Source organism: Protopterus annectens, chromosome 12.part0 (assembly GCF_019279795.1).
Source record: "Protopterus annectens isolate FY-2018-M chromosome 12.part0, PAN1.0, whole genome shotgun sequence".
Taxonomy (NCBI): domain Eukaryota; kingdom Metazoa; phylum Chordata; order Ceratodontiformes; family Protopteridae; genus Protopterus; species Protopterus annectens.
In genome coordinates this window covers 497,956,541-497,978,219 of record NC_056746.1, presented here as the reverse complement: position 1 = coordinate 497,978,219, position 21,679 = coordinate 497,956,541, and the positions used below count along the sequence as shown (strand labels likewise).

Below are 21,679 nucleotides of genomic sequence, written 5' to 3'. Positions count from 1 at the left end.
GGGGAAATTTTTTTCAAAAAAAAAAAAGGTTGGGCCACCAAAACCCTTTTTGGGCTTTTCGGGGCAAAAAAAAAAAAACCCTTATTTTTTGGGCAAGCCCTTGGGGGTTCTTTTGGGCCTTTTTCCGGGGGAAAAATTTCTTCTAATTTTCCCCCATTTTTTATGCAAGACTGCATATGAGGAAACTTCAGTGGTATTTAAAAAGTCTATGGAGTCAGCATTGTCACAGCCTGGAAACAATGATTCCTATCCTACCTTGCCTGCGCCTAGAGTTCCTATGGTGGGCAGAGGCCTGCCACCAGAACAAATGACTGCCATTCACACCACCCCCTGCCACCCAAACCCTAACTACAGACGCATCAGACTATGCATGGGGGGTGCTCATCTGGCAGGGAAGTGCATTCAGGGAATATGGAGCCCAAATCAAATGTACCTTCACATAAATCAAAAAGAAATGCTAGTTGTACAGAATGCACTGACAGCCTTCAAGGACTACCTTCATCCAGGACAATTACTGATAAAGACTCACAGCACCACAATTATGTGGTACAAGCAGGGGAGTACACACTCCTACCCCCTTTGCAGACTAGCCGTGGCATTGTGGAACACGGCCATGACCTATTAAGTACAGCTACAAGCTCATTTCCTTCCAGGAAAGGTAAACACTGTGGCAGACTATCTAAGCAGAACTCTCATGGATCCACATGAATGGAAACTGGAGCCACGGATTTTCAGCATGTTGACACGCAAATGGGGGAGCACAGACATAGTTCTAGTGTGAGGCAAAAAGATCTATCAGTTGGACAAATTTTGCACAAGAACTCATCACAAAAAAGCCTGGAAAAGTGGATGCTCTGTCCTTCAGCTGGAAAAAACCTGTCAGTCTATGCCTTTCCCCCTCTGCTCTCTAAAGTTCTACTAAAAGTCACAGGACAAACCATGAATGATTTTGATTGCTCCAAACTGGGTTCGCCAACACTGGTACCCAGTCCTGCGCAGTGTCACACCTTCCACCGTGACACCTGCCCTCCGACACCTTACTTACTGTCTCAGCAGAACAACCAGACTCTGCACACTCTGCTTCAAACTTTGAATCTTGCAGTGTGGCTAATCACCTAAATTCACCCTTAGCATCCCTCAGCAAACCTGTGATGGATGTAATTTTGGAGGCGAGAAGACCTAGTACTAGAAAATGTTACGCTGACAAATGGAAAAGATTCTTTGCCTGGAATCCGTCGCTAAGGATAAGCACAGCGGTGCCCAACATTCCTCAGATTTTACAATACTTAACTAAGATGCTTCACAAGACCCTGTCCTTTTCTTCCATAAAAATCCATGCCTCAGCCATTTCAGCTCATTACAACACAGAACCTCCCCTCTTCTCTCATCCACTCTTAAAGCAGTATCTTAAAGGGGCCAAAAACTTAAGACCACCCAGGAGACCTCCAACCCCTGCCTGGACCTTAATTTTGTATTGGAGAAACTCTCTCCCTCCTTTTGAGCCAGCTGCAACTGCAGACTTAAAATTTCTCTCCTGGAAAACGGCTTTACTTTTTGCAGTCACTTCAAGGATTTCCGAATTACAGGCTGTTATGGTAGTAGAGCCTTTCATCATTTTTCATGCAGACAGGGTATCTCTCTAAGAACCAACCCATCCTTCATGCCTAAGGTGGTATCCAGTGTGGCTCTTAATTAGACAGTTTGCCAACTTTCTTTCCCAATACACAGAACAAGGGGGAGCGGATTCTGCATTCATTGGATGTACACAGGCAACTTAGGTTTTACTTAAACAGGGCTAAATCTGAACAACTGCTGGTAGCATTTGCTGCAGGGGCAGAGGGAAAGGCTATTTCAAAGCAAACCATTTCCAAATGGATAAGCCATTGTATTTTTCTGCTATAAGCAAAATAGAAAAACTATCCCCCGGGGGATCAGATCCCATTCCGCCAGGGCTGCATCTACTTCAACAGCCTTTCTCAGAGGTGTTCCTACCCAAGGACATTCTAGAAGCTGCTACCTGAAGCTCCGTTCATACTTTCACCAAACATTACCATTTACCACTTTTCTCTAAATCCAGAGCTAGTTTTGCCACTGCTGTCCTGCAAGGCCTTATAGCTGGTCCTAGTGCTGTATAATTCCCTCCACCCAACCATAGCTTTGGGAATCTACCCAAATGTAATGACTACAACAGTGAAACACAAAACGTAATACAGTTGTATACACTTACCATAAATGTAGATGTTAGAGTGTATTCACTGTTGCAGTCCTTGTTACCCTCCCTCCAGCCCCCTATTTTTCTCTGGCTATACCTCTACTTTCTTTTACTATGCTTAAAAGCCCTTTTGGTGCATTTACTTTTGGGTTGGAGGTATATTTTTTTGTGTGTTTAATTTTATTTGCTCCCCATTTGGGGGGCACCTGACATCTCGGGTAAGAAACTAATGCAATGGTGTTGGCTGCATGTTTTATATCCCTGACGTCATGGAAGGGGCAGCAGCCGATGCAGGACCCAATCAGGCCGACTGAGGGCAACCTGGCAGCAGATTACCCAAATGTAATGACTGCAACAGTGAATACACTTTAACATCTACATTTATGGCAAGTGTACACAACTGTACTTCGTCTTTGCTATCTGCTGCTGCAATTCTGTTTTCATATCTAGTTTTAGAGGATTTGTTGAGGGATCTCAACCTTTTGTTGAGGTTGATAACTTGAGTTTTTCCAGTCTTGGGACTTCACCTTATTCCGCATCAGTTTCCTCCTGTTGTAGAGTTTGTTTATGGCAGGGGACCACTAGATTGGCTTTTTTTTTTTTTTGAGGAGAGTCTTAGTTTTGTTGGGTATAGCGTGATCCATGCATTTCTGTAAGTGTTCGTACAGTGCATTGGTGTATGATTTGGCGGTCATGCAACTATTCTCCATTTCATGGGTGCTATGAAGCTAGCCACCTCTGTTTTTAGGAGCCTAAAGTTAGCTTTAGAGAAGCTTTTCATACTGGTTACCTTTTGTTGGGGGTGGGTGGGAGGGAGGGATGTTTCAAGGTGATTAGTTTGTGATTGGATCTAACTAGGGAGGAGTTGACCGTTGGTGTAGAGCAACGGTCGCCTTTGTTAGTAATGACCAGGTCAAGGATGTTGCTACCTGTAGTGTGGGGGTAAGAATGAGCTGGTCCAGGGCATTGAAATTAATGAATTCCAGAAAGCATTGGGCAAGTGTATTATATATAAAAGTGAGTAGTTTTCCCAGTTATTGGAGGGGTAGTTGAAGTCGCCAAGTATGAGTTTTAGGTTGGACCCTAATATTCTCCAGGGTGCTTAGGAAGGTTGAGTGTGAATCTTGGGACATGGTTGGGGCCCTATAGCAGGCTACGACCTGAATCACTGTCTTACCCAATGTTAGCTGCACCTGAAGTATCTCAGATGCATTATGTCAGGCTACCACTCTGTAGGTGTGCGTGTCCTTTATGAATATGGAAACACCACTGCCTTTGGAGCTTCGGTCCAAGTTAATCTGACAAATTCTTGTAGTGGCTTTCTGGAAAGATAGGAGTAATGGAAAAGATTTTCAGTTTGGGGTGTTCAGAAGGAAATTGACCCATTTTAATCCTGTGCCTTTTTTAGCATATATTTTTTCAGGAAGGTGCTAGTTTTTCTACAAAGTCCAGTCAGCAGCCGTATCTATTTTCACTTAGGAGAAAGCTTTTTCTTCAGCTTCTTCCAAGTTTATGCAAGGACTTTCTAAAAGGTATTAGACGTCCAGTGAAAGGTCCATCGCCTGCTTGGGATTTAAGTCTTACTTCAGGGGTTGACCCAACAGTCTTTTGAACCATCAGCCAAACCCACGTTAAAATTCTTGGCTTGGAAAACAGCATTCCTAGTAGCTGTTGCATCTCTGGGGTGAATTTCTGAACTCCAGGCTGTATCTTCCCAATCCCCTTATGAACCAATCCATCCCACTTGCCAAAAGTGGTATCTGAGTCGAATAATAAACATTTCACTTGCCTGTCTCCCTCAAGAGAGTACATGCTACATCTGTTAAATGTACATGGACAACCATGTTTTTATCTACACAGAACAAAAAGATTTCATAACATCAGCACAGCTGTTTTCACCGAACAGACTGGGATTATCAGATGTTCTACGTGCTGCACTGTTTCAGTCATCACATTTGGGTTATCCCTGCCAGGGTAGCCCTCGGCAGGCCTGAATACCAGAGTCTTACTATTTCTGCGTCTGTTGCTGTTGCTTCAGGACTGACATCAGGTCATCAGTAGTATGAAGTAAGGCAGCCGATGCCTGACATCAGGTCATCAGTAGTATGAAGTAAGGCAGCCGATGCCATTACACCAGTCTTTCTTGACATGGAGCCTGAAGCAGAAGCAGTTCGCACGAGTGCTGGTCGGCCGCTCCTGAGTTTCGTCTACCGATTTGAAGCTGAAGTCTTCTAAAGCAAAGTACCCCGTTGGGGATGCTTTTATCTTGCACTAACCGATGTCAGAAAGTTAACAATTCTCTCACCTGTGAATAGCAAATACCACACTGAGACTTTCATTCTTTCATCACTTGTTTAGGCCCAGACCACGACACCCCCTGCTGTCACTTCTGTGCTTTGTTCAATGCCAGAACTGTCAGTCCTGGATATTGTGGAGGATATTTTCCTGGAATCCAGCTCTAGACTCTTGACACCCTCCCTCCTGCACCCAGAAAACCAGACTGGTACTACAGAGTCCCTGACTCACAAATTCTTTTTAAAAATCCTACTGCTGACCCTGAGGTAATTTCTCAAGGGCCTGAAGGGATTAAAGTGACCTCTGCTAAGAATCTCACCCCCTCAAATAGGGATTCTCAAGCACTAGACAGATGGGATAAAAAAGTATACACCTCTGCTACTCTTGCTATCGGGGAACTAAATTGTCAGTTCCATATGCTAAAATTTCAGCAACATACCCTGGAACTTCTGCTTGTCCAGAATCTACTGAGTTACAAGAGTTAATGCATTTTCAAGTCAAGTAACTAAACGCACATTGCACTGTGGTTTTGATGCCCTAGAAGCTTCTTGCAAGGCAGCAGTCACCGGATCTGTCAGTAGAAGGCATGCATAGCTTAAGGAACAGCCCTTGCCAGACCATGTCAGATCTAAATTGTTGGATGCCCCCTTGCACAAAAGCAATTTATTTGGCACCAAGGCAGAAGAGGTCTTAAAGATGGAAGAAAAAGCAAAATCTATGCAGACAGTTAAGGATTTCTTATAGATCCAGCCACCCAGGTTCAGGAGGCCATTGTCCTTTCCTGCTCCAACTAAGCCAGTCCAGCCCAGACCCTAGGGACCCCCCCCCCCCAAGACGGCAGCCCCAGGGAATGCACAGGTCTAAGCAGTAGACTACCTCCACTTAAAAAAAAAACAGGGAGTTCTAAGCCACTCCCTTATAGTAAGAACTCTGTGACTCGCCTCTGTCTGTCCACCTTGACTTACCCCTCGGAGGAAAACTCTCCTTTTACACAAGCACTTGGGCCACCATTACCAACTACCGCTGGGTTCTCAACATAATGTCCCAGGGATACAAATTTTCTTTCCACACCCTTCCTACCCCGAAAGGGTTCCCAGATCTACCTTAAAACCAGTGGGCAGAGGTGCAAAAGCAAGTCCTTTCCCTATTCTCTGACTGCAGTAGAGCACGTTCCTGCAGAACAGAGGCCAAGGTTTCTACTCCAGACTTTTTCTGGTACTCCGTAAAAGAGGGCATCTGGCGCCCTATTTTTGATCTTTCCATTCTAAACACCTTCCTGGTGATCCCAAAATTCAAAATGCTCACCCTCCAGCAGCTGCTACCCATGCTCTCCAAGGATGCTTTGGCTAGCCACCCTAGATCTAAGAGGCTTACCTCCATATTCTTATCGGGGAATCATGCAGGAAATATCTCCATTTCAGGGCAGGATCTAAGCACTTTCAGTTACTCTGTGCTTCCCTTTGGCTTATCTACTGCTCCCAGAGTTTTCGCCAAATGTCTGGCTCCGGCCATTGCCTTCTGCAGACAAAGGTATATCCAGATTTACCCATACTTCAACAACTGCCTAATGCAGGCAGACAGCCAGGAAAAGCTGCTGAAGCACCTGGCCTTTGTAAAAGTCCGTATTAACCTCCCTAGGGTACACAGTCAGTGAAAAGAAATCTAAACAGGTGCCCACCCAAAGGATTATATTCCCAGGAGCAAGCCTGGACACAGCATCCCCAGATGGCATTCCCGACAGCCTACTTCTCTCAATTAGCCACCAGACGCCAGCTATCTGCAAGGAAGATCCTCCAGGTTCTGGGGTTCATGGCCTCTTGCTTTACTACTCATTCCATATGCCAGACTGCATATAAGGAAACTTCAGTGGTACCTAAAAAGCCTTTGGTGTCAACACTGTCAGGACCAGGAGACTCTTGTACCTATAATTCCTTGTCCCAGAAAAGGTTTTCTTTGGTGAGCAGCAGCATGCTCCCACAACAAGGGACTACCTTCCTGCTGCACATACCCTACCCACAGACTCGGACTGTGCCCGGGGGTGCACACCTGGACAGCAGGTGCATACAGGGCCAAAGGGGCCCACAGCAAATCCCTCTGCACATCAACCAAAAAGAGATGATTGGCTGTCAAGGATGCCTTGATGGCTTTCGATCCCTTCTCTCCCTAGGGGCTCTCCTGATCAAAAAGACAACACCACTGTAATGTGGCTTATCAGCAAGCAGGGAGGAACTCGCTCCTACCCTCTATGTAGGCTGGCCATGACCCTTTGGCACACAGCCTCTGCCATGCAACTCCACCTGTTAGCACAGTTCCTATCAGGTTTTCTCAACTCTCTGGCAGACCAATTAAGCAGAAATCTTCTGGACCCACACGAGTGGCAGCTCAACAGAAGAACCTTCACACTAATAACGTAGAAATGGGGCACCCCAAAGGTCTACTTTGCCTCCCACACCAACCATCAGCTCGGCAATTCTGCACCAGGGAGCATCACTGCATGTCTTGGAAAGTGGATGCCCTGTTCTTCCCCTGGGTCCATGCATCAGTCTTTGCCTTTCCTCCACTACCTCTCATCCCCAGGATACTGCTCAAAAATAAAGGACGAAAAAACAACGACAATTCTCATGGCTCCAGACTGGCCTCGTCAGCACTGGTGCCCCTTGCTGCACAGCCTGTCCCCACTGCCACCATGGCATCTTCTTCCGATTCCAAACCTCCTGGCCCAGAGGGAAGGGGAATTCATGCATCCCCAATTGCAGGCACTCAATTTGGCAGCTTGGCTTATTCCCTAACCCCAAATCAGTCTGCCAACCTCAGTAAACGGGCTCTAGATGTACGTGAGGCCAGACGCCCTAACACTAGAAAGTCTTGTGCTGACAAATTGAAAAGGTTCTGCGCCTGGATTCGGGCTAAGGGAGCCAGTACGGCACAGCCCTCCCTCCCTCTCATCCTGGATTACTTGGCTAACCTACTACACAGTGGCCCCTCTTTTTTTCCTCTCAAAATTCATGCCTCTGCTGTCATTTTTCCACTGAGCAGCCACCTTTTCACCACATCCACACAGAGGAGCTAGCAACTTGAGGCCACCTAGAAGAGCACCAACCCCAGCTTGGGATCTTAACTTTGTGTTGGAAAAGCTCACCCTGCCCTCCTTCGAACCAGCTTCTTCTGCAAAGCTAACATTTCTCTCCTAAAAGACTGCTTTCCGTCTGGCCATCACTTCAGCCAGAAGAGTGTCCGACCTGCAAGCACTTATGGCTGTGGAACCCTTCATCTTCCATGCTGACAGGGTATCCCTCAGGACTAACCCATCCTTCATGCTCGAGGTGGTGTCCAGTGTGGCTCTCAACCAATCCATTCATTTGCCCACCTTTTTTTTTTTTCTAATCCCCAGAACAAGGGGAAAGGATCCTGCACTCTCTAGATGTGCACAGCCAACTCGGATTCTATCTAGACAGGACTAAATCCTTCAGAAAGTCTGATCAGTTGCTGGTTAGCTTTGCTACAGGGGCAGAAAGCAAAGCCATCTCCAAACAAACCATTTCCAAATGGATAGCACACTGCATCCATTTCTGCTACAAACACTGAAGGCCTCCCCAAGGGGGTCAGGACTCGCTCCACCAGAGCACTTTCCTCAGAGGAGTCCCCACCGGGGGCATTCTGTAGGCTGCCATCTGGACATCTGTTCATACCAAACATTACCACCTGCCTCTCCTCCAAATCCAGGGCAGGGTTTGCCTCTGCAGTCTTGCAAGGCATCCTAGTCAGCCCCTAGTTTCCTTGACTGCCTCCACCCATTTCCTCAGCTTTGGGAATCAACCCAAATGTGATGAATGCAACAGTGAAACACGAAGAACATAGTACAGTTGTTGTACATGTACCGTAAATGTAGATGTTTTCACTGTTTCAGTCCTGGTTTCCCTCCATCCCCCTTTTTTTTCTTCTGTTTATTTACAAGGTGCATATTGGTATTTACTTGGGTTAGGGCAAGAAAAACTGATGTAATGGCTTTGGCTGCCTTACTTTATACTACTGACTACTTGACGTCAGTTCTGCAGAAATACTAAGCCTATGGTATTCGGGCCGGCCAAGGGCTACCCTGGCAGGGAAAACCCAAATGTGATGACTGCAACAGTGAAAACACCCGAACATCTACATTTATGGTAAGTGTACACAACTGTACTTTTCTAGTTATCTGGCCAAATGGATTACTGATTTGTTACATTTGTATATCCTTGGCAAGGCCTGTCCTTATCAAAGCCTCCTAAAGCACATTTTACTAGATCCATCTTCCGTTTTCTGGTTTAGGACTTCCATTGACACTTGTGCAGTAGCTACTTGGTCTAATGCTCATACCTTTTATTGCTCATTCAAAACTAGATTTGACCTCCAGAAGTGGAGCCGCTTTTGTTCAGCAGTTCAGAATATCCTTCTATGAGGCCACCCAAGATTCGTTTAGCTGTCGACTCTTCTCGCACATTGAATGAAAAGAACATCGGGTATTAGTTAACTATGCATCTGTGTTGTCCATTTTCATTCTTCCTCAACTTCCCACCCTCTCTCCCTTCTTTCATCTTCTGGAATATGACCATTTGGGTATTTTGGAATCTTGTTCCAGGTTTGAGCCCAATCATTGCTGTTCTTTCCTTCCTACTCTGTAAGGCTAAAAACTCAGTCTGAGGTATGGCTGTCTAGGGCATTATGGGGATTGGGAGGTGGCCAAGTCAGTCCTGAGGTTGGATCTAGTACCCACACGAAAAATAAAAATGGACAGCACAGATGCATAGTTATGGTGAGTACATAACTTTTCACAACACAGTTTTGTAATTCTGTTTTTGAAGTCACCGATGTTCATACCACAATCCCACAACTAGTGTAAAATGGCTTTAGCTAAACACTTGGGGTGGAGGGGGGTAATACCTACTCCCCAGGGCAAAATCAGCATTGCTAAATATTCTGTATCATGTAAGCATTGCATTGGTATAGTTCATAAAGCTTTTCTGTGTTTTTGGATGCTGTGAAATGACAGCCTTTCACCGGTTTGTAATTCTGGTGATACGTTTTGTGTGTGAGAATGTGAGAAAGGCTAAAAGAATCTGGTCTGCGAATGAAGTTAAGTATGAATGCCTGGTAGGGCTAAGGCTGACAGTACTTAACGCCTAGCTGAGAACTTTCACAGGCTAACAAGCACTCCTTTCACCACAAGGCTGTGCTGCGTAGGATGGTAACAAGTGAATTTTTTGTGGTTTTCTTTCCTTACAGGGTAGTTCATTAATCAACTTTTTTTTTCACCTCTTTGATTTTTGTAGTAAGCAATTAGCTTTCTAGCTGCAGTAAGCAGCTCATCTACTCCCTCTCCCAAGTCCAAGTTTTGGCTCCTTTGTTTTACTGTCGTGTTGCAGTTTGTCTTGGTTTGACAAGTACATTCTGTTTCGCTGCCAATTTATTTTATTTTTCTGCTTTAGTGTTGGTTGTGTGCCGCATCAGTTTCACTGCTATTGTTGGCAGTGGATAAGTATTGCCCAGCAAGCAGAATAATACCCTGTAGGCAGGCATTCACATTGCCATAAATGTCTTGAAGGGGCGTTTCTCATTTGCAATATGCACTTCCTTAAAGCCTTCTGCCTTGAGATGAGCAAGAGTTCTTGATGTCGAGCTTCCCCCTGAGGTGCAGCCCCAAAGTCATGGTTTGAGCAGGGAGACTCCCATCTCTTAAAAAAAAAAAAAAAAAAAAAAAAAACTGTAGGGGTGTCCCCTTACCCTGCAGATTTTGCTTTGTACAGATATTTTCTGTTTGACCCAGTAGCATGGTTCTAAACAAGAGTTGACCGGTGGACGCCATTCCATGGGATCTTAAGGTTTATGTGGTCAGTTTCCATTAGCCTAGTTTATAGTCAAATGCAGCAAGCCTTCCCCTCAGTATAACTTATTTGATACCAGGTCTCTTTCCCCTTGCACATTTGGGCAAGAAGTGAAACACCTTTGTACTGGATTTCTCCTTCAGGACCCAAGCTGTCCTCCAAGACCAGACAGGGTCCTGATCTTTATCATGGAAGTCCACACTCCATTGTTGGCCATGTTGGGGTTAACTGCAAATTCATTTTCAGGGGCCAGGGTCTTTTAAAGTTTACTTCAATGGGTTGGTCTCTTCATTGAAAGTTTACTTCAATGGGTCAGCACTGGTTCCTGTCAGCACAGAACTGATTCTTTTGCTGGGGTCAGCCTGTCCGTATTTAGACATCTAACCTCCAACATCAATCAATCCTTCAGTGTGGATAGACTCAACAGTTTTGTACTAATTTTGATGCTAAAGGTCTCTGTGAGGCAGCTGGATGCCTTGACTGTCCTGTCTGACCATACAGGCTTCTGTGTGCTCCACCCCATTTGTGTAATAGGGTTATGGGCCCCCATGGACTACAGTTGTCTTCCTTAGTCACTGTCCACCCCTTTGAGATGGGGGGTGTTTAAAATGAGAACACTGATCCAGGTTCCTTTTGTGGCATCTAGTCCTGCATCTTTCTTCCCCTTGGATTTTTCCCTTTTTGAAGTTTTTCAGCCAAGTGCAGTGTAAAATGTGGCACGTGGCTATAATAATGAGAGTCCCCCAGTGTCTGTGTTTTCCTTATCCTGCTGCCGGGTGCTTTTTTTTTCCTCCCCTCTCTTTTGACCTTAAGACCATGCCCTTCCGTGGGATTAGTATTTTGTATTTGAAAATGTAACACTTGCCTTTTAAACCTCATGCTTTCCTCTTAAAGAAAGTGACAGTTTACCGTCTCCTCTCAAGGGAGGATTTCTGAGCTTCAGACTTTGTCTTTTTAAATCCTCAGCTGGTATTCCCTAGGGAAAGTGCCCATGATCGTTAATACTTTTATGGCAGAAATCTCCATTGAGTCAAATTTTCAGGTAGCTTGACTTGCCTGCTTAGCTATCCAAGCAAACTGTGTAGCTATTCCTAGCCAACTGATTTTTACTTGGGCAGAATTTTAAGTCCTTCAGAAAGACTTGCAATTTGTGTTCATTTTCTGAAATTTGGGTATTGAAGTGTCCAAAATTATATTCAAAGTTTGTTGTCAAGTACAGCAATATTTTGCCTGAAGTACCTAGGGCACACTCTACCTGAGCTTTGGCGACCTAAGATTTCTTCTGAAATGCAGCTTTGAATTGTATGAATACTCCAGCTACCTGGGTATCAGCTGAATTATTTTGCAGATTCTGTAAAGCTCTAGCACATTGCAGTTGAGATTCTGTTCTGGGACTTTCATTTCAGAAAAATATCTGCAAATAAGTACAAAAGTACAGTGAATGTTTAACATTGCTTTTCAAGTTTTTTTTTTGATGGGGACAGGCTTAATCTGTACCCCTTTTATCTCTGAACTTGCATACTAGCTCAGCCAATGCCACCCCATGAAGAAAAGGAAAACTTTGAAATGGCAGTCTCAGACTTTGTATAAACTTGGCCGTATTTTTTTACTCATTCAATCTTGTTCTGGTATTCACCAATTAGTCGGAATATCAAATGGTTACTGTAGAGCCAGGTTTTTGGAGCTGCCATATTTCATAGAATTCTGTGATCCACCCAAGAAAGTAAGCTTTGGCCTTGGTGCTTTTGCCTTTATCTGTAGGACTCTTTCCCAGGTAGGGAAAGGCTTAACATGGCTAACCATAAATTAGCTTGGTAGTTCACACCCCCATTATCAAGTCCTCCCTCCGGCTCATTTCCTTTCTCTAGCATGAACGGATCATTCAGCATTTGTGTGGGCATACTTCGAGTATGTTTAGCACACTGTGCAGACTTCTGAGATCTAGGCAGGGACTAGGTAATCTGGCTTAAGTCCTGCTGGCCTTAGCCGTACAGATACTGACCATCCAAATAACACAAATGTGCGACTTCAGTTAAGTTGCACAATAAAAATTTATTTTAGTCAACATTTGGTTGAGAGTATACTATGAATTAATGTGCCTTCATCTTGCTTGTTTTCTTTTACTTTATTATATATAAATATTGTGGGATGTTTAAAGTTTTCAAAATATTACGTTTCTTTATTTTCTACAATTTGACTGTTTGTATCAATGACTCAAATCCCACTGCTCTGCTACAGAGTGGCATAACAGCCAGTGCCAAGTTTGTTAAAAACCAAAGTAGTTGATTTAATGTTCTGTGTATGTGGACAGAGGTTTCATCTTCAAGAAAATGTAGAAGCTTTAAGAGTGGTAATTTATTTTGACAAGCTGTGTTGCAAACGTTTTGCATATTAGCAAGGGGATGCAACAGTTGTACACAAGTTCACCTTGTCTCTAGACATCAACCCAGTATGTTCTTTCACAACCAGGAGCCAGAGGCAAGTGCTCACCTTATGTTAACCTTTTGGTGTTGAGACTTCTATACCATGATAAAACAAAGATGTACAGTACAATATTGGATTTACTCCACAACTGTGCTACATCCTAATTAGGCTGTCAGGGAGGGAGGATGTGCTACTTTTGCTGATTGGTGGCCTTTCCTCATTGTGGCTAATATATTTGAATTGCAAATAATTGCATTGCAGAAACGGGGCCTTTTTTTGCTGTGGGCTGTAAGGCCTGCTTGAATCCTTGGGCAGGTGACTTAATGGGTTGGCTAAACAAGATTTGTATAGATCTTAAATGACAGTTCAATCCCAGAGCTCCATCAGGATCTGATGGTGAGGGACAGCTGCCTGTATTTTGTAACTAGAGTACAAGATGCACTCTGGGCTCCTCTTTGTTTCTCACTTTTGCATTTATTTTAGTTTCCTTTAGAAAGCTAGGAAACTGTCAAGATTAACAAACCGTTAGTTGTTTTTCTGTAGTGGGAATAGAATCTTGCATTCCCATACTCCTGCAACTGACTGTCTAGAGGGAGTAGTGAGTAATCTGGTCTAATCACTGAGGACACCTTAATATTGATTGGCCAGTGGGCTGTTTTGCATGCTTGTTTTTCCGAGTAAAGCTTGGGTCATTTACACAGCTACCAACACTTGGCAACCACAATGCTGACATTGATTTATTTATTGAATTTGTTACCCGGGAAAGTCAACTGGGTCTGAAATGAGTGCAGTTGCTTTAATCCATCTCCATCCAAGGTAGAGAGGTACTGCCCATTGCTGAAGTGCACTTGTTTCATACTGCTGCTGTTGCGTTATTTATTGAATGCCTACACTTTTTTCGTATTTTAAGTGGTGTAGTTTCACTGCATTAACTGCTGTTGTAATTTCCAAAGTGGCATTTCACTGTTGCAGTTGCTGAGACTTTGGCCTCCTGTTTAGTGATTTTTACACTTAGAAAATTAAGCTTGCACTCTAGGGAGGGTAGAGTAACCTAGTCCAAGCTTGACAATCACTGAGGAAACCTTAGCCTGCTGGCCAATCACAACACCCTCTGTTTTCCTTTGTTCTGTGCTTGTACAAGTCCTTGCATTTGCATGATGCTGCTCATCTCACATTACAGTGCCTTGTATAGAAGCAGTCACTTGAAATACAACTTTCTCTGTACAATAAAAATAAAATTTCTTGAGTACATGGTTGCACCATGAGCAGCTGGTTTGCACAGAGCATTATTGCTGTGTGCAGTTAAAATTGTGACTGTTAGCCAAGTAGCACCAGAGTAGCCTCAAATATCCATCTCCAACTTCACCCAGCTCATAAAAACCCCAACCAGACCCAACAAAAGTAATGATGATGGATATCTTCTAGACTGGATCCTCGTCATAAACCTCAAGATATCCTCTGCTGAAACACTTCCCAAATACCCTCGGTAACAATCTCCCTGTCACCCCCTGTCAGAGTCAGCACCTTTACAAACAAACCAGGAGTCTAACCTCATTTAATCCTATCACCTTTAACAATATTCTCAGATCAACAGATTGGTGTTTACTGAAAACTCTTCCACTGGGCAAAGCTGTGATTAGAGTATTCATGAAGGTTATGTTGAAGTAAATAGCATAGCCCCACTACGTATTCAGCCGGTGAAAAATAACCATGCACCTGGCTATCCAAACCCATTAAATGTCTCATGCATGCCAGAAACTAAGTATGGAAGCTATGGCAGGCACACAAACTCCTCTGACCTACAAAAATGCAAAGAACTTTGCAACCAAGTTAAGAAACAAGTCAGCAAAGTTGAACATTACCTTTCACTTCAGTCTAATCAGCAGAACCCCCAAAAAATTCTGGACTCCATTACTTCATTTCTAAACCCAGGTGTAAAAAAAAAAAAAAAAAAAAAGATAAAGTGCCCCCACCCTGAAATAGTCCTGAATTGGCCTCCCTTTTTAATACCTTTATTAATTCTATTGCCGACATCACTGCAGAATTCTCTCAAACTAACCTTTCCAGTTGCCACACTTCACTCACTCAATCCACCTCCCCTCCCAATCCCTAATTTCCATCAAAAGCCAGTAGCAACCCCCTCCTCTACCTTCTCCCTAAAACCTACCCCCACCTCCGTCATAAAATGCTTACTCAGTGCCCCTGACAGTGTACCTTCAGAATACCTAAAAATAGCTCCAGACAATATTTCTTACCCCATAAGCATTCTCATAAATGAGCCATCCTAGAGTCCTACGTTCCCTAAAATCTGGAAAAAAAGCTTTCATTCTGCCCCTCCAGAAAGGAGGCAACAGTACAGACATCACAAACTTCCGTCCCATTGCAATTTTCTCTCTTATCCAAAATCTTAGAAAAATGTCAATTCCCAACTTCTCAGCTACCTTCTAGACAACCATATTCTCTCTCCATCACAACATGGTTTTAGACCTGGCCATAGTACTATTACCACCTTTTAGCATTCATGGATACAGTAAATAGAGCTGGTGATGCGGGCAAAATAGGTTCAGCCTTCTTCCTTGACCTATCCAAAGCCTTCGACACAGTTTGTTTTTCACTCTACTCATTTCCCATCTCTCCAGTATTGGTTTCTCCCCCATACTCTAAATTGTAGTCTCGTTACTTAAATGAATGACAACAGGCTGTAAGATGGCAAAACTCCATTTCCTCCTTTCTCAACACCACCACCAGTGTTCCCCAGGGTTCCATACTTAAAACCCAGCCTCTTCAGCATATTCATAAACTATTTCCAAACATCCCTATCCCAATGGTCAGGCATTCAGTATGCAGATGACTCCGGTGTCTGCTCTGCCAACTCCGATCACTGACTTACACTAACTCAAAATGCCTTCTCTGTCACTGAATCCTGGATGCACAGTAACCATCTAGCCTAACCCCCCCCCCCCCCCCCCAAACATGTCTGACTTCACTGTCTTTTCTCTTGACAAATCCTTTAGAGGTAGTCTGCCACACAACACTCCTTGGTGTCACTATTGACGAACACATGAAATTCTATCTTCATATACAACACAATATTCATAATCCACATTTCAGATTTGGAACCCTATATAGACATCTCTTCCTAAGCCCATCCACAAGAATAGCCCTAGCCACAACATACTACCTTCTCTTCTGTGTGGTGCCCCCCCCCCCCCTACTTGCTAAACTAAAACTTGAAACTTGCTACAATAAAATCGTCAAATTTGCAACCAACTCCAAATCCTCCACTCATCACTGCACTGCCCTCAAGTCTCTGAAATGGATAGAGCTTTCTAACTACCTATCCTATCTACAACTAACCACAGTTCACAAAATCGGCTTCAAACCCTAAGACTATCCCGCTCTGAGTTATACTTTTAATTACTTCCTCCCCAACAGTCCACTCAGAGATCAAGGGATTAGAAACTTAGATTTGCAAACCTAATCTCCCACCCGGTCAGCTTTTTTTTAGTCCTTCTCAATTGCAGAGTTTGGAATGCTTTACCTCTTGACTATTAGAATTGTTCAAAATTTCACACATTATAAAACTTCCCTTCGCAACCACTTCTCTTGTTGGAACTGTACCTGTACCAAGCACACTTAGAAAAATGTGTAACTGTTAATTTTTCTTGCCATCACTATTGTTAAAACAACACTGTAGACATCTGATCACTTCAATGTCTGTATGGCTTATAGGATCTATTTCCTGTTTGCTAAAGGCTGTACACTTCTGTAATGTACATACTTTTGTAAATGCTTTTCATTTTTGATTGCTTTATTTTTCTGTACAATTTTTATATTAGTAATTTTTTTTTTTTTTTTTTTTGAGTAGAATTGGATTATAATGTTCACCTGTACCTTAGTGTGTTTCTATGGAGCTTTTCTCCCCGGGCCTCCACTGAAAATAGGTTTGACTAAGCCCAGTGGATTTTGCTTTTTGTTTACCAGGAAATAAGTTTTGAGCACTTTTTAGGGTAGGGGTGATGTTTGCTACTATGCTATCAGTAAGTTCTGTGACTTTTTAAATCTCTGTTAAGCATGTTTTGTTACTTTTAGAACTTGTGGTTATTTGGAACTTGTTTTTATTTTATCTAGTTCTTTTATATCCGGTATTTACAAAGTCTGCTTTTTATATAGATATTGTGGACCTTTTCCATATATTTGGAGTCTGTTGCCATTTTACCGCAGCTGTTTATGATCAGCAAGACTGGTGAAGCAGAGACAATCACTACTCATTACCTTTTTTTCCTGGGCTTGTATCGTGCCTTGTACCTCATTAACTGGATCTGGCGCTACATGTTCGAGGGATTCTTTGATCTGATTGCAATTGTTGCTGGTGTAGTACAGACCATTCTTTATTGTGACTTCTTTTACTTATACTTTACAAAAGGTAAGTCTCCCTCTCTCCTAAGTTGACATACAGTTACAAAGTTTGAGTTTTGTTAGCAAGTACTTTGTGATCAGAGTAAGATACTGAAACGTTTGATCTGCATTGTACAACATTTTTTATGCTAGTTTCACATGCAGCTTTTTTCTTTAAATGAACTTGAAACTAAAATCTGCAGATCTTGGATTGGGTCTAGGAAAAGGTCCTGCAGCTAATTAATGCTTTTTTATCCAGAATACCACTACTACTTGCTTTCATTGAGGTGGTGATGTGGGTTAGCTTGCATATAAGCTGCAGGGGGGTAGAATGTATGACTGCATTGCAGCAGTGTGTTAAAACAGTTGAAAATTTTATATACATTTATGGTTTTGAGTGGTGTGCATTTTTGTATAAAACGTAAGTAATATGTTGAAATGGCTAAAGATTGTATAGATTTATGGTTTCCAACTGTGCTACGTTTATGCTCCTATGCAGTCTTTGTATTGGTTTTAGTAATGTCTGGGGTTTTTGGGGATAATTTTGGATTGAAGTTTGTTTGCCAAAAAATATGTGCTACTCTATTCTGTTTCTGCCTTTTTGTTCATTTGTCTGCTGTTTCTTGGCCCATTATCCATTCTCTCAAGCATTTGTGTTCCCACTTTTTGTCCAATTTGAACGTAAAACTTTTGCACACAGTTTCTTCCTTGAAAAGAGACTGACTTTTTATAGTTTTGCATAGACCAGTCTCAATGAAGCTTCATTTTTTTTTACGTCTGTGTCCGTATACTTTTCTACCCCCCCCCCCATTAACTGTCTACTACTGTGATTCTGTAGCTGTACTAGATGTTCTTCGTGTTTCACTGTTGCAGTCATCGCACTTGGTGATCTACCTGCAGGTAGCCCTCTTTTGGCCCGAATACAATGCTGTTGCCTCTTCCATGTCGGCAGGGGTATAAAACATGCAGCAGATGCCATTACATCAGCTTTTCTTGCTGTGTGGGAGCCCGAAGCAGTTCGCAAGTGCCAGTCGGCCGCTACCTGAAAATTTCATTTTTCGAGTTTCAAACCTGAAGTCTTCTAAAGCCAAGTACACTGTTGGGGATCCTTTTTTCTTGTTCTAACCAATGTCAGAAATAGTTGACAATTCTTGCCTGTGGAAAGCAAGTACCTCTCAGAGATTTTCATTCTTACTGCATCACCTGTTTAGGCCCAGACCACGACATTCTTCGCTGTCCGTTTTGTGCCTTGTTTAACGACTGAACTATTCGTTGTCGGGCTATCTCTGTCGCTATCGCTCTCATTCTCCATATTCCGAAATGGCTTCAGTAAGCCATCCGACTACCGATCTTCCGAAAAAATGTAAGGATAAAGACAGACTGCATAGGTCCAAAACTGCTGACTGCGCTTCCGTTAAGCTAGTTGCCAGTCTGCCAGTATTCAGTGAGGTGCCTTTGCAGCCCTTGATACCCACTTCTGCAGATTTGCAGGCCTCTGCCGAGACCCATTCGGAGTACGGTATGCTGCGAGATGCTTTTTCGAGTATGGAACCTGTGGATGTCTCTACCTTGGATGGGTCCGGAGCCTCTGTGCAGGCACAGACTTCTGAGGAGGTATTCAGACCTTCCGATATTCGTATTAAACGACTACTTTGTTTCTGACAAACTACCGAGTTTCTCAGGCCCAGAGTTCGCACTACGCCTAGAAAACAGATGACCAAAGCGCATTCTCAAGCTCCCATGCCACAGAAACAAATGCTTAGAATGGCTGAAGACCGTATTACTTTAATTAGGGGAAGCCAGCCTTCCCCCTCTAAAAGACAATTGATTTTTCTTCTGATTCTACAGACCATGAGTCCGATGACTCTGACCACTCTGATTTCCAGGACATACCCTTGTCCACCTATGAGGATTCAGATACAGAGGAATTACATTCCCTCTGCCTTGCCTCCAGAGGACTTTTCTTTTGGTGAAACCTTGCATACTTTTAAGAGCATTTCCGCTGGGAATGCCAGGACTACCCACAGTCCAAAGAGGGGCTCGGAGAATTTTTAGACTTGCCTCAGCACAGGCTTCTAGCTGTACCCTCTATCCTGGATATTGTAGATGTCTTCAAGGAATCCAGTCTTACCCCTGATACTTTACCACCAGCTCCTATAAAGCCTGACCGGTACTACAGAGTACCTGACTCACAAATTTCTCTCTCAAAATCCCATGGTGGATCCAGAGACGATTTCCAAGGGACCTAAAGGTATTAAGGCTACTACAGCCAAAAACCCCTTCGGACAGGCATTCTAGAGCTTTAGACATAATGGGGTAAGATGTATACCTCTGCAACTCTTGCCATCAGGGCTTTAAATTGCCAGTTTCACATGTTGAAGTACCAGCAGAATATTATGGAACTAATTAAACTTTTTTTTTATTCCTGATTGTACAGAAAATGAAGATTTACGAGAGTTAATTCATTCTGCAAACCAAACTGGTAAACATACTTTGCAGTGTGGTTTTGATGCCTTGGAAGCATCTTGCCAGGGCTGCTGTCACTGGTTCTGTTCTGAGAAGGCATTCTTGGCTGAAGGAACAAATCTTGCCAGACCATGTCAAAGCAAAATTACTAGATGCTCCATTAAACCAAGAATGTTTAGCACAAAAGTAGAAGTTGTTCTTAAAAATATGGAGGAAAAAGCTAAATCTATGCAAACTGTTAAAGATTTCTTACAGGTACAGCCACCTAGATTCAGTAGGGATTGGCCTTCTAAAAATTGGCCCTTTCCAGTCCCTCCCAGACCTCCTCAGTCCAAACCCAGGGGCAACAGACCACAAAGACTACAGTCTCGGGGTATGCAGAGATCTAAACAATGGAGTGCTCCCACCCACCTCAAAAACACTGAGTGGTAAGCCACCCCCTTATGGAAAAAGTTCACAATGACTTGTCTATCATCCTTCGCAGCCGTGCCCAAGTACTTGCACCCCTAGGAGGAAAACTTGCCCTGCATGCAGAAAACTGGAAGTACATTACCCAGTGCCGATGGGTCCTAAACATTGTATCCCAGGGATACAGATTCTACTTCCACTCACTGCCAACCCCAAGCGGGTTGCCAGACCTTCATCCAAACCAGTGTGCAGAGGCCCAAAAGCAAGTACTTTCTCTTCAGTGTCAGGGCTATTCAACCTGTTCCAGTAGAGCAAAGGGGACAGGGTTTCTACTCCAGACTGTTCCTGGTGCCCAGAAAAGAGAACTCATGGCACCCTATCCTGAATCTATCAGTTCTCAACACCTTCCTGATGGTACCAAAATTCAAAATATTTAAACTCCAGCAGCTGCTTCCTATGCTAGACCTGGATGGTCACCCCAGACTTAAAAGAAGCTTATCTGCACATCCCCATAAGATAATCTTGCAGGAAATATCTACGATGTTCTTCGTGTTTCACTGTTGCAGTCATTACATTTGGGGTAATCTGCTGGCAGGTTGCCCTCAGTCTGCCTGAATTCCAGAGGAATGGGTCCTGCGTCTGTTGCTGTCTCCTCTTCCATGACGTCAGGGGTATAAAACATGTAGCCGACGCCATTTTCTTCTGTCTTTCTTGCCGCGCTGTGCCCGAAGCAGAAGCATTTCACAAGTGCCGGTCAACTGACAGACTACTGAAATATTCGAGTTTGAGTTTCAGAACCGAAGTCTTCACTAAAGCCAAGTACCCCGTTGGGGAAATATTTTTTCCTTGCTTTTTACCGATGTCAGAAAAAGTTAATTGTATTACTTGTGGAAAGCAAATACCTCATAAGGATTTCCATTTATACTGTATTCCTTGCCTAAGCCCTGATCACAACATGCCTGGCTGTTGGTTTTGTGCTAGATTTAACCAACGCACTATTAAGCGTCAGTATATTTTTGCATCAAAGTATTTTAGAAACAGATTGAACTATGAAATGTCATCCGATAGTAATCAGACTACCGGAGTGCATAAAAACTGCAAAGAAAAGGACATAGGCGGTCGAGGTCAAAAACAGACTACTAAGCTTCTAAGCCAGTCGCCGGTACGCCAGTACTCTGAGGCGCTTTCGCAGCCCCTGATACTCACTACCTTCGAGTCACAGGCCTCTACCAACACCCATGTGGAGTCTGGCATGCCGCAAGATACTCTAGGTATTGGACCGACGGATGCATCTCCCTTGGATGGGTCTGGAGCCGCTGAGCAGGCACCAGCTTCTGAGGTTGTATTCAGACCTTAACATTTGTATATCAAACCGAAAGCTGCAAAACCAAAGACTAAAGCAACTTCTAAAGCTAAAAAACCGACTCATGAGCCACGTGCACAGGCCCTATGCCTAAACAACAGATTATCAAAATGGCTGAAGACCCTTATTACCTTGATCAGGGGTACCCATCCCCCTCCTGATAGGAGGCCTAGGCAAGACGCTGATTATGAATATTCAGATCAGGTTTCTATTTCTTCTGATTCCTCTTCTGATCAGGAATTATTGATGGCCTAC

At 43.5% G+C, this 21,679-nt stretch overlaps 1 protein-coding gene across 1 annotated transcript in view; it reads left to right on the top strand.

Annotated features, from left to right (window-relative positions):
• Positions 1-21,679, top strand: part of KDELR2 (KDEL endoplasmic reticulum protein retention receptor 2) — a 207,449-nt gene that overhangs the window by 111,459 nt on the left and 74,311 nt on the right. Inside the window, exon 4 of the mRNA XM_044089615.1 lies at positions 16,963-17,215. Coding sequence (XP_043945550.1) covers positions 16,963-17,215 — 253 coding nt within the window. The remainder of the gene's footprint in view (positions 1-16,962; positions 17,216-21,679) is intronic.